Genomic DNA, 13,462 nt, shown 5'->3' with positions numbered 1-13,462 from the left:
TTTTTTTACCAGGCCGGTTACCAAAGTATACACACGATTGAAGAGGATAACAGGACTGAAACAAAGGCTACTAGGAGCTACCGGTTGTACTACTGGATATTGGAAATTAATGAAATACCTGTGTCTAGGCAATTCCCAACAATCAATAGTACAAGCAAGTAGAAAACGTACAAGGCAGACACAGCGGACAGCGATGGGTGCAATGATGGATGTTTACCCGCGTGAAGCAAAGGCGCCTGTAGATGGATGGACTCGTGGTGCAAGCGGACGACTAAAAAGAATGATGATACGAACAGGCGTGAGATGCGGCGGCGGACGGAGCGATATGATCGGCACTGCACCGACGAAGATCTAATTGTTTTTTTTTTGGATGAACAACCAACTCGGCAGAAAATCTTGGTAGACAAAAACGAGTGCGATCTACTCCCTCCATTCCGAAATAATTGTCTTTCTAGAGTTTTCAACACGTGACTACATACAAAGCAAAATGAGTGAATCTACACTCTAAAACATGTCTACATACATCCGTATGTTGTAGTCCATTTGAGATGGCTAGAAAGACAATTATTTCGGAATGGAGGGAGTAGTAGATAATTTTCTCCCAAACTAATCTAAACCAGCACTAATACCGGGATAAATGCAACCAAGAATTCAACGATGCAAATACTAGATGCAAATTGCTAAAGGCTAAAAAAAATAGGTGCAGCGGATGAACTAATCTAATTTTTTTGGGCTTTTTTTGTGGGTTGTAGGACTGAAAAACAATCTAACCTAATAAAATTGTAAATCTCTCACCGATGAACCTGAAAACTGATACCACTTGATGTGAACTGGGGCCCGATCTTTCGATGAGAGGAAGATAACTACGATTTTGGGTGGGACTTGACCCTCACGGTCCGGCTACCAACCGTATAGGGAGAACCGTACACGACTGATATCCACGACAATCGCTGAACCAACTCCACGGCGTTATCAACCGAGCCAACGGCGCGATTGACCTATCCACGAAGGATTTTCCCTGCAAGCAAATCGAAGAACATGCAAGAAAATAATAGCCAAGCAATCTCAAAATTGCGAATATGCTAGATGGGATTAATCTCACAAGATGGGGTTCCGATAGATGCCTTGACGGTCGCACTAGCCACTACGAGCGAAGACAAATAAAAATAGCTAAAGCTAAACTTCTCTAAACAAAAACCCGAGTCTAAACCCTAACAATAGCTAGCTATTTATTAAAGAAACCGGGGCAGCCGCCACTTGATTCTGGCGTCGGTGGATCGATCTCTGTAGTCGTACGGCATGAGGCCTTCTCAAGCCCATCTGGTTTGCACTAAATTGCATGCATGCGTCATGTTGGTCCGGGGCCCACCCCCTTGCATGCACGTTGCATCTCTTGCATGGCCCATCAGAATATATACTTTCTTTTTCTTGTAAGCAAACAGTGCTGTTGTTGATTGTTTCAAAAGGCTGGTGATCTCTTTCTTCATCTTGACACATAGTTCTCTATTAATTCTGTACAAAATAAGATTTGGTGTCGTAATTTTGTCTTGGGCAAAAAAAATAATATATGGTGTAATTGTTAATTGAGGTCACCTGGAAAATATGTCCACATGTAACAATCATGATTTTATCCGAGGTAACCATGTGTACATCACTTCTCCCAGCTGCGGTCCATCACTTGTCTCGCGCCCGGTGCGGCAGGACCGAGCTCGTCTCCCGCACGGTGCATCAGGACCGAGCTCGTCTCGCGCACGATGCAACAGGACCGACCTCGTCTCGCGCACGGTGCTGCAGACCGAGCTCATCTTGCGCCCAGTGCTGCAGGACGAGTCGATGGAAGCCAATGCTGGCTGGCCTATTGGGTCTCGGGGTTGGGGGTTGCCCAGGGGTGCGTAAGGTGGGACCTTTCCGCTCGTCTCTTTGGTTGGGGTAGCGGCAGGTCTCGGGCGAGGCCCCATGGCTTGGTGCTGCCCGGTGGCCATGGCCGTGTGGGCGGCGTGGTAGGCGAGATGTGGCGTTCGGTGGCGATGAGTGTTGGCCAAGGTGAAAACTTGTTCTATCTTCGGATGGACTGGCGGCGGCAAGCTCGTTCCCTTCTTGAAGGCATCGTCGTGGCTCTATATTGCCCGTCGTGCAGCTCCATGGGAAACATCCTCGGATCGGTTGGTGGCGGCGCTCCGGTGTCATTTCCTTCCTGAAGACGCCGCATTGGAGCCCACGGTTCGTCGTATGCAGCTTCATCTCTTCACGGTGGTAGTGCTAGGAGTGATGTTGCTGCGCTCAGCGTCTATGTATCCGGCCTTGGGTGTGTGTGTTGTGGTGGCGTGCGTTTGTACCGGGTTGTTGATGATCAGGGGCGAAAAGCCTTTTTTTGTAACAAAGAGATCTGCCTAGGGATAGTTTATTCGATTTAACAACTGGAAACAACCACCCCAAAGACAAATCCTGTGACAGCCAAATTTCTGATTTCATTGGCTGACATCTAACATGTAATCACATAACTGAACTCTCCAGAGAAGTTCAGCTGCCAAATATACTCTCTTTTTTTCAAGAAATTCCAAAGTTCTCTGGAAAGCAAATATTGCTTGCCACTATGAAACAATCACCAGCCCACTATGAACAGAAAGAATGGAGCCATCTCTACCTTTATACATATATTCTGCACACTAAAACAAAGCAAAACCAAACTTTCACCTCGGACATATTTCAGATCTTCTCCATCCGAGTGTTTACACGGTTCTTCTCCCACGCCTCGCTCAACAGAGGATAGAGCGAGCGTCAATCGCCGATTACACATATACTCTTTGGAAAGCAAATCTTGCTTGCCACTAACCAATTACACTACTTTCCTCTTCACTTTCTGAAACAATTACCAACCCACTATGAACAGAAAGAATGGAGCCATCTCTACCTGTATACATATATTCTGCACACTAAAACAAAGCAAAACCGAACTTTCACCTCGGACATGTTTCAGATCTTCTCAGCAGAGATCCTTCTGAATGTTACACGGTTCTTCTCCCACGCCGCCCTCAACAGAGGATAGAGCGAGCGTCAATCACCGACTGCGGTGGATCCAGGTCCTTATCCTGGAGAGCGTTGCCCAGCAGCTTTTGCATCTCTGATGCGAAGACGTCATCCAGGATCTGCACAAGGTAGCTCCTCAGGATTAATAGATTTATAAACTACACCATATTACTAGCTCCGTCATCCTAAGGATCTACTCGCTTATTGTTGTCAAGATGTTGCACTGTGATCTATAGTTTCATATATAACTTGGTCGTCCCTTGATAATGCATGGAACCACCCACTGGAAATGTAGTCCAGTATTCTCTATGAAGTGATACAAACTTTATAAGCACTATAATAGTAACTTCTTTTTTGTGAGGAGCACCATAATTATATCTCGATGCGTGCTACTGTGCTGCCATTCCATTATTATTTTCCAATAACAGTTTTCGTTACATAGATGAACACTATTACATCCCCTAATAGTCCCTCCGTCCCATAATATAAGACACTATTACATCCAATATGCGAGTGAGTATAAGATGAACACTGCAGGTACACCAAACTTGTTAGTTTATCTCGGTGTACATTGCCCATGCTATTATTCCGTATTATTATTTTCCAGTAACAGATTTAATTTCTTAGAGCTGCTTCCCTAATATAACATAAATGTTGATGATGAGTGTGGGCTTACATAATATAAGAGCTGCGTCCTAATACAGTTTACTTAGAGCTGCTTCCCTAACATAAGATAAAACACTGTAGGACATCTAACTTACTATTTTCCAATAACAGTTTTCATTTCTTAGAGCTGATTCCCAGATGAATATTTATGATGAGTGTGGGCTTACCCCTAGAGCGTAATCGGATCCACGGTACCAAATCCTGTTCTCCTTTCTGCTCTCGAGAAACCTCAACACAATCTGCCAAAATGTAGTTAATATGTAAGCATAAATTGTCATGGCAGCATTTGGAGAAGTTTTTTCTCCTCGTATTTACCTGGCCCAACCTATCCCAGAAACCTCGGCAAATAGCAACAAATATTCTGCAGGAAAAGACCCCGTGGAGGTTGTGTATGGAATCAGAGAGTTGTGCACGGAGAGCCTGCATCCTTTCACGCATTTCACTTTCACCTTCAGTCTCTTTTGTTTCTTCAAGAATTCGTTTTAGCCTTGTAGTCCGATTAGCTTGTGTCTGAAATCAACAATCAAAATTGTGACCTCTATGTATGTAATGTCTCGTCTAAATCAGATGAACGGTATTAGCATTAAGAATGTGTCAGAATAATCCTTACTTCACTAACAATCTTCTCCACTATTGCCTGCAGGTATTTCTTGTACTTCTTTCTCAACATGACAGTGATGGAGTTCATTTGCTCTCCAAAAAGTGTGGTCCCGTTTGCTATGGTTAGATATGCTGCCCACGATTTGAGAATATCCTCAACCCGGCAGTGTAACACATCTAGCATTCTTTTAACTGTATTCATGAATGTTCCTAACTGTGATGAAGAACAATCAGCTGGTCATTAGTGAACGACCCACTGAACAAATCACATTTTTTTAGATAGACTGAACTAACCACATGATATGATGCAAGCTTATATACCTGATTTGGCACAACATATGGAGCTACCGATTGTCTTCTTGTCAGCCTTTGAACATGCTTCTCAAGAATTTTTGGTATGCCGTCTCTCAGAGGCATTAGAGTCTCCATGTATTGCTTCTCCAGTGCCTTCATAACTTCTCTTTCGACATCAGCAATAGCCTGAGTAAGAGAAAAGGAATATCAGTCGAGTGCATTACATGAAAAATGTGGGAAACTGATTCAAGGTGATGGCACATACACTCTCCAAACTCATTAGATATTGAGGCCATCTGTTGATAACTACTCCATACTCATTTATGCTTTCTCTTATTTGCTCATATATTTGCTCGACAAATGGTGAAGTTGTAGATGCTGCAGGATAGGATAACTGCAAAAGGGCAAGAGTTTATGCAAGGAAGTCCAACTGCTAAGGTCAGACAAAAGATCTGTTTTTATCTACGATGTGTGTTTATGGTTACCTTCTCAGCTTTGCAATAATCAAGCAAGTGCAACCGGGTATCTTCAATCCACACCATAATGTAATCATGAAACAACTCCCTCGAAAGTACACCCCCATGAACAGGTCTACAATTGTATAAATGAAAGAAAACGAATCAGCTGAAAAGAATCTGTGGTTTGGGCATTTGGAGACACATATCAATTGGAGAATACAGTAAAAGTATATCCACTGTATGATCTATTAGTTGTTTCTATCTTACCTGACTTGCCAGGAGTCAAGATCTCTCTCAAAATCAGCAGTCGCAATGAGCAGTTCAGCAACATGTTGTAAGGGTCTTGATGGGGGACTTGCAGAGAGAAAACCCTTCAACCGTTTGCATAGTTCTGTACTATAGAGAGATGCTGCTATGTTTGGAAGATCTATCGAACTAAAAGGGGAAAATGTGAGCGGAATTCTGAGTAGTATCTAAGCAAACAAAAATACTTTTACTACAGCAAGCATATACTCCCTCCGTTCCGAAATATTTGTCTTTCTAGAGATTTCAACAAGTGACTACGTACGGGGCAAAATGAGTGAATCTACACTCTAAAATATGTCTACATGCATCCGTATGTTGTGTCCATTTGAAATGCCTAGAAAGACAAATATTTGGGAACGGAGGGAGTATTTGCTACCTTGGGAGTATATTCTGATCGTGAATCTTGATGTCTGCTTGAATCTCAAGACTTATGTTAATGCATAATGTCTTCATTTTGAGATAGGCAGCAGAAATAGTCATGTCGTCAGTAAGAAGATTGTCATTATTGCTTGACATGAACTCGTCTGTCTCAATCATATGCCTCCTGCACCTCTTTGCAGCAGCAGTCTGTAAAAGGGAGATTTATTTGTTTACATATGGTTATACAAATAATCAACAAATATACATCTAGACCCTTTATTTATGCTAGTCTAATGCAAGTTGCATCATAGGTGAAACTTTAATCCATCTATGGTTCTCCCCCTGTCCACAAATGTAAGGCATTTTGGCAGTTTAATTTAACATAAGTCTTGAGATCATGCATTAACATAAGTCAAGCAGTATACTTCTCTGCACAAACATACAAAATAATCAAGGCTCCGTAAAATGTTATCCAATTTCTGTCATAATTCTGTTTTTTTAGAAAGGAGGCACTTGCCTGGCAAAGTAAAGACAGGATCAATGCTATCTCAAAAAATGCATTAACATAAGTCTTGAGATTAAAGCAGACATCAAGATTCACAATATGCGAACCAATATGTTAACGCATAATGTCTTCATGAGACAAGAGAGGTCTTTACGTCTTACATTTGTGGACAGCGGGGGTATATAATTTTCAGAAGAGAGTAAGCTGCACCATATGCGAACCAATGAAGCATGTTTTCCCTAATTCACTTGTCTCCAAACTTGGACTATTAAATATGCAAGTCTCCAAACTGGACTATTAAATACTTTGAAATCTTTAGCTAATATCAGAAATAATCATAATGATAAACTTATTAGCCTGTACTGTGTTTGAACAATCAGCATAGAACAAGTACTAATATCACATATGTTTGAGCTATAAAATTGGAAACATAAATGCCTTCACCATCCCCTATATAAGTTAGACATGTGCGACTCGTCGCTCTGAGAAAAAAAATGGCATCTGAATGAAAAATACTTCGTCAAAGTATGCATTTCGGATATCTGACCTGCAGATAGCTCCTGAGTATGCTCTGTGCTTCATTAGAGAGTATATCATGCAATACACTGAATATCTGAACTGCAGGTGCCAAAGCTGGTGCAGCACAATCTGATATCGGGCCAAATAGCTCCGATAAGCCCGTAATAGAAAGCTCATCCAGTGATTTATAATTTTCGAACACAATCGCAAGAAGAACATTGATCCTATCTTCACAGTCAAGCAGTATACTTCTCTGCACACACATACAAAATAATCAAGGCTCCGTAAAATGTTATCCAATTTCTGCCACAATTCTGTTTTTTAGAGAGGCGCTTGCCTGCCTTAAAAGAATGAGGCCTTTAATAATTCTGTTAATACTTGACATAAGTGATGAAAAGAGACGGTCACTGGGTGGCTGTACCTTTGGCACACATGCCTGTTTTAGTTCACACTGTGTTCACTTGGACATTTTGAACTTCTTACACTATATGAATTATTGGCCTATGTATTCATGTCATCTGACAGTATTTGCATGGAACCTTTTTAATGTAAAGACCTCTCTTGTCTCGTGAAGGCTAACAGCCACCTTCCTCTTAAAGAAAAAACTGGGGGTGCTGGTAGTCTAGAATTTAGTACACATTGTGTTCGCTAGGACATCTTAAAAGTATTGGCCTATGTATTCTTGTCGTCTGGCAGTATTTGCATGGAGCCTTTTTCATGTACAAAACCAGGGTATGTCTAGTGGAAGCTAACGACCACCTTTCCACTTGAAGAAAAAACAGGGGTGTTAGCAGCCTAGAGGTACACAAATTAGTACACATCGTGTCCCCTAGGACATGTTAAACTTCTATGAATTATTGGCCATGTATTCATGTTGTAACATGACCTTTTTAGGGCCTCTCCCAGTGCTCCAAGGTGCAAATAGGCCAAAATGCATTGGTGACATCCTAACTAATGACGAGAGAGATTATAGCTGTATCTTATATACAGCTCTTGTCACAAGGCCCTAGAAACAATCTGAGGTGGAGTCATACAAATGCTCGAATGGTCCACGAAAGAGCTTAAGATACTATGCAATGTTGAAATTGTATTGCAACAAGAGACAACCCACTGGGAGTAGCCTAATGTAAAGATTACCTCTTGTCTTGTTAAAGTTCTGTCATCCCGTGCTTTTATGACAGGGAGAAGCAGCTCATATGTAAGTTCCAAGCAATCCTTTGTTGGTGTTGCCACATTCATAATATAACAAAGGTACCTGTAAAATGTCATAGATACCAATATCAAGTTTTGCTATATTTACTAGCCATCACTGAACGTACACAACCAAATAATATATCACCTCAATTTTCTATATGCGTCTGATACCCCATAGTAATCAGAAAATTCATCCAACAGCCATTTCCACGAACCACTGATGTGCAACATTTTGCTGTTGAAATTTTGAGCTCTCATTGCTGCTTCCAGAACCATGTCATATATAATTGTATCGACAGCCAGACCACCTTGCAGCATCTATTTTTACAATACCATTAAGATTAAGATAGATATTTAATGTTTGCACACTCATAATAAGGAGGAGAATAAAAGAGCAGACCTTTGCAGATCCATAATTGTCCGAAGGCATGGACAAGTTCAGACAAAGCTGAATTTTGCCCACACATTCTTGATCCTCAAGGTATAGAGGCCACCATCTGGTGAATTCCTCCTGCTGTTTCCAAATTTGTACAATTGAGAAATGGATTTTAGTACACTCATGAATCAACTGCAACAATGAGGATGTGAGCACTGAGAATACATACGTGGGCATCACTGAATGATGAAACTTGAATTTCTGCATGGCCTATGACAACTCTATTGTTGTCTTGTACTTCAACAAGAATAGTGTCTCCCTGGCCCTCTAGATAACTGAAGCATAAGTATTAACTGTTAGTAGATGGTTCAAGAACATTGTCTGAGCAAATATTTTAATTCCATTGGTAGAATGAATATGTAAGTGTATAACACAATCATAGCTATTTTCTCTGTTCCCAATTATTTGAAGCTCTAGTATTGTTCTAAGTTAAACTTCTCTATGTTTGACCAACTCTATAGAAAAATATGTCAATATATATAGTATGGAAATATACGTTATGATGAATCCAATGAAACTAATTTGGTGTTGTAGATGTTAATATATTTTCCTAGAGACTTGATCAAACTTAACGAAGTTTGACTTAGGACAAAGCTAGAAGTTCAGATAATTTGGAACAGAGGGAGAGTAGGATAGAACTTACAAGAGTTGAGATTCACCAGTCCCCGGCTTCAAATATTGCAGAGAAATGGAATCTCTTTGTTGACCTTTGAGGGAGCTTTTTAATTCTAGTGTGCATGTAAACATTTCTGCAAGTATGATATTGTGTTACTAAATACAGAAATGAACTCTGTCAGGTATAAGCCATAAAAGCATTTGCACCCTCTTAACCTTCTGGCAAAGATGTAGATGATGTGGATGTCAGCATAGTAACCTGGCTCTTCAGAATTTTAGAAATCTGTCTGACATACTCGCTACCAGCTTGCATGTAGAGATTTCTAAAGGATGACGTTGAGCGAAGCTTTGGTCTTTGCGGTACAACACGTATCTTTCTTACTGTTAGCAAACAATAAGAATATGAGAACAAACCATTAGTTTTTTTGAAACGCACACGCAAAGTAATCTGTACACTTAAATTCTGCAATGCGTTGATTGTTAACATTTCATTTCCAAAAAGAGTTTGTTCAATGATATTATTTCCAGTTTAAGAAAAACTGAAGTTGAAATCTATATTATATAGATGATGTTCTGTGGTTCTGAGTCATACCTTCGATCTCAATCCGTTTAACAAGTTTCCTTGCCTTCATGCTACAACTTTCATCCTTATCATAGGTATGTTTTCCATCATCTTGATTCTTATGCTTCGGATGAAGCAAAAATTTCTGTATTCTATTCAGCATAAAGAGTTCATAAGCTGTGAGCCCAAAGGCATATTAAGGGCAAATGACATAAAGCTAGATCACCCATAACATTAATTCATGCATGAGTTGTTGCATACCCAAAGGCGCTTCTAAGTACCATGCACTCATCGCGGAGGAATTCTGGAGCCTCCATGCAATTTTTTGCCCATGCATTCAGACAAAGCCGAAAGCATGCATCATATGCAACAAATGATTGCCATGCATTTTGGACACTGTCAAGTAAAGAAGTGGTCGATAAGAACAGGAAACAGATGAAACGTCTACAAATGGGTATCAAGTAAATAAATAACGCACTTGGTTGTGAATCTGGGTATCTGAGCTAATAAATTGTTCTCGATGTACGGCATCTGAACACCATCCGCCTGAACAGTTGATCTGAATTGCATTTTTTTCGTTAGACGGAAAAAAAAGCAATCATGTGCCTGAACTACTCCAAAATGTAAATTATGATCTACTGTACCTCGTAGGAAGCTCATGAACATATTGAGCCAGTATATCCGCCACTGAGGAGATCTCAGTCTTCTCAAAGCCTGCGCTCTCGTCAGCTATTTGCACATCAAGTAATGGTCTAATTATCTTTTCCAGGCAAACGGAAATACAAATAAACTATGTTTGCAATAAGTAGTGATCGTTGCTCTCACCAATTGCATCGAAAATGCCATCCACCTCCCCACCTCGTGCGGCAATTGGGGGAGCACTCGGTGGCCCGAAATCCTGGAATTTCTGCACATCAACGTAGCGCTCCTGGATAAAAATAATAATTAGAGTTGCTTCCTACTTTTGCCAGCACAATTGCGCACCTATGCAAACTTCTACTCCCTAGTGTCAAAAACGCTCTTATATTAGGGGACGGAGGGAGTAATTATGAAGCATGAACAAGCATGGATGGAACTGTTAACCAACAGGATTCAGTAATCGCTAATTGTACAGTAGAAAATATCAAACAAGCTGGAGTAGCATCCTTACATGCGAGGTGCAGTCCACCTGATCCTGACCACGGGAGCTTTTCCCGGCAAACGCGGCCGCGGCCGCGGCTCGCACCTCGACCCGAAGGTTCTCCTTGGACTGTCCCCGGGCAAGCCCGCCGCCCCTCCGGCTGAACTGCGACGTGACCTCGTCCTCGACGCCATTACCGTACAGGTCCCTCGCCCTCCGGAACAGGCTGGAGTCGCTGGAGCACACCCCGTCCTCCTCGGCCGTGTGGTCAGAGAAGTAGCCGTAGCCGCAGTCCTCGGTCAGCCCCCAGGACGCGACGCTCTCCTCCCCCTCCTCCTCCTCCTCGGAGTCCGCGGCGAGGAGCACGGAGTGGCGGCCGAGGAGCCCCGAGTGGCGCGTGGCGGTTCGCACCGGCGGGGGCAGGCTCTTGGGGGAGAAGAGGCCGACGCACGCCCTGTTGTACAGCGCGGGGCTCCTCGGCGCCGCCGCGTCCGCCGAGATCTGGCCCAGAGGCAGCCGCTCCGCCAGCGGGGACCTCGCCGCGGCCGGAGGAGTGTCCGTGCCCTGCTTGATCCAGCTGATGGCCGACTCGTCGAGGCCCTCCGTGAACATCATCGCGGCCGAGGAGCGAGGATTTGGGGATCGATGTCGCCGCGGATTGGGGAACTTTGCGACTGGAAAAATTGGCTTGGGTTTGGGGATTTGGGAGGATTGCGGGGAGGGGAGGAGGGGCGTGTGATATGGTAGCAGTAGTAGAGGAAGAATCCTAGGTGGGGACGATGATGGGCGAGATAGTGGGGAAAGTGGGGTGTTGTAACGGCTAGTTCCTCGGGCGCGGCCTTGAATGGATCCGCGCTGAGCTGGCACACGGCCTTCCGGGCTACGATCTGAAGAGGGCCCATGTGTCTGTTGAGGTTGGACTTTGGGTGAGCCCTGGCCCGCCTGCCAGCAAGATAATACGTACTACTACGATAAGGAGTCATAGTGAGAGTAACTTAAACCAGTAACATGCCCTGTTGTACAATGCAAAGTCTACTACCTCCATTTGGGTTTATTGGTCTCATTTGTATTTTTTGCCCAATTTTAATTGTAAATTTGACTGACAAATTATAAGTTGTATGTCACAAAACTTATATTGTTGGATTCATATTTGAAAGATGTTTCTAATAATATTAATTTTAGGGTATATAACTTATTTTTTAATAGTTAAATTAAAGATCAAAGTTTGACTTAAACAACAAGGAGAACTAATAAATCAGGAGGGAGCTAGTACTACATATAGAGAGCTTCATTTATTACTTTATAGTCATTTTACATTGGGAACCACTATATGATGGCAACATTTTTTACTCTATTTGCACCTCTCCTTATTAATTATTTGTCACATCATATTTTTGCCCTATGTGGCATGCATGTTACTACTTATATTACTGCCACTATGAGCAGTCTAACTCTTTTTTTTTTGAATTAAAATGAAATTTTATTCATTATCAATAACCAATACATCGTTTGTGAGAAACGTTACAATTTCAGTAATAGGCTCCTCAAACCAATCCGAAGTCGGAAAAAACCTAGCTAATCTAGCAAGTTCATGTGCTACTGTATTTGCCTCTCTATTACAATGTTCGAATTTAGCCATGATAAAATCACAAGCATAGTGATAGCAGTCATCGAAGATTGCCGCCGCCGCTCCCGTTGATTGTCCTCCGTCCTGCATGGTCTCAATCACCTCCAGATTGTCAGAGTTGATGATTAGGCCATTACATCCTGCCCTTTGCGCTAAATTTAGGCCAAATTTGAGAGCTAAGGCCTCTGCCATGAGAACATCCGCGCAGTAGTCTATCTTTCCATTCCCTCCTGCAATAAACCTACCTTTGTCGTCTCTCAATACTGCCCCCAACGTACCCTCCAACAAGTCGTGGTCAAAAGAGGCATCAACATTGAGTTTCACAAAGCCCCTAGAAGGACATTGCCAACCCCCCTTTTTCATGGACGCCTTTGAAAATGATGCGTTTACAAAATTATATGTAAGAGCTATGATCCTCATTGAGATTTGAGTCGCATTTTGAGTTAGTTCCTTGTGCACTAATTTCCTTCTTTCCCACCATAGATACCAAGCTGAGATAGCTATCATTTCTCGAACATTTTCGTACCCCATAATGCGCAGATGTTGATTTGGAAGGAGTAATAGGTATTCCAATGTTGCCTCTCCAGCACGATCAATCTCACAAGCTCTCTCAATAATCAAATCCAACCCTAGCCTTTTCCAAACCTCATTCGCTTTTCTACAAAGGAAAAGCAAGTGCTTCGTATCTTCTACACCCTGAGAGCAGGTAGGGCAAGAGGGTGAGACCTTCATGTGCCTATTAGTGAGTGTTGCCCGACATGGGAGAGTGCCATGTAGTGTCCGCCATACAAATTTTTTGACTTTAGCCGGACAAGATAACTTCCATATCTGACACCATATAGGGTTAGGTGTGCTTCGTCCCATCCCGTTGGAATATTTTAGTTTGCTCCCATACTGATAGTTCCACTCCACAGAGTAAGCAGACCGTACTGAGAACATACCATTTTTCGTATAACTCCAGGCAATAAAATCTGTCATATTATGTTGCGAAATTGGGATTGAAAGAATTCGTTGTGCATCAATGGTCCACATAGTTTGTCTAATCAGGTCCTCATCCCAACTGTTGGAGACCGGGTCAATCAAATCTACGACTTTTGATAACAAGTGCCCTCCCCTAGGGGTAACAATCTTCCTAGTGGCACAATTTGGGATCCAGGCATCTTCCCAAATGTT

General features: G+C 42.3%; 1 protein-coding gene across 2 annotated transcripts; it reads right to left on the bottom strand.

Annotated features, from left to right (window-relative positions):
- Nucleotides 1–2,616: 2,616 nt before the first annotated feature.
- On the bottom strand, nucleotides 2,617–11,455 carry LOC119323472. Of its 2 annotated transcripts, none has more exons than XM_037597138.1 (22): nucleotides 10,693–11,455; nucleotides 10,368–10,470; nucleotides 10,187–10,271; nucleotides 10,021–10,101; nucleotides 9,804–9,938; nucleotides 9,573–9,694; nucleotides 9,197–9,361; nucleotides 9,009–9,114; nucleotides 8,535–8,640; nucleotides 8,330–8,443; nucleotides 8,075–8,247; nucleotides 7,873–7,990; nucleotides 6,764–6,988; nucleotides 5,728–5,918; nucleotides 5,313–5,480; nucleotides 5,073–5,178; nucleotides 4,853–4,981; nucleotides 4,615–4,773; nucleotides 4,304–4,507; nucleotides 4,009–4,203; nucleotides 3,861–3,932; nucleotides 2,617–3,146 (listed from the first exon to the last, which is right to left on the bottom strand). In XM_037597138.1, the coding sequence occupies exons 1-22, from the start codon at nucleotides 11,275–11,277 to the stop codon at nucleotides 3,033–3,035; spliced, it is 3,456 nt and encodes a 1,151-aa protein (XP_037453035.1). In that variant the 5' UTR covers nucleotides 11,278–11,455; the 3' UTR covers nucleotides 2,617–3,032. The 2 variants fall into 2 exon arrangements, with proteins under 2 accessions (XP_037453035.1, XP_037453036.1); XM_037597139.1 differs by having other exon boundaries at nucleotides 8,330–8,440.
- Nucleotides 11,456–13,462: the final 2,007 nt, after the last annotated feature.

The sequence above is a fragment of the Triticum dicoccoides genome, chromosome 6B, assembly GCF_002162155.2.
Source record: "Triticum dicoccoides isolate Atlit2015 ecotype Zavitan chromosome 6B, WEW_v2.0, whole genome shotgun sequence".
Taxonomy (NCBI): Eukaryota; Viridiplantae; Streptophyta; class Magnoliopsida; order Poales; family Poaceae; genus Triticum; species Triticum dicoccoides.
This window is presented reverse-complemented; position numbering and strand designations above follow the sequence as displayed.

Coding starts and splice junctions, on each gene's coding strand:
- LOC119323472 (XM_037597138.1), bottom strand. CDS start 11,277: ATGATGTTCACGGAGGGCCTCGACGAGTCGGCCATCAGCTGGATCAAG. Junction 4,774..4,852: donor ATCTAATGAGTTTGGAGAGT/GTATGTGCCATC, acceptor TCTCTTACTCAG/GCTATTGCTGATGTCGAAAG. Junction 3,933..4,008: donor TCTGGGATAGGTTGGGCCAG/GTAAATACGAGG, acceptor ACATTTTGGCAG/ATTGTGTTGAGGTTTCTCGA.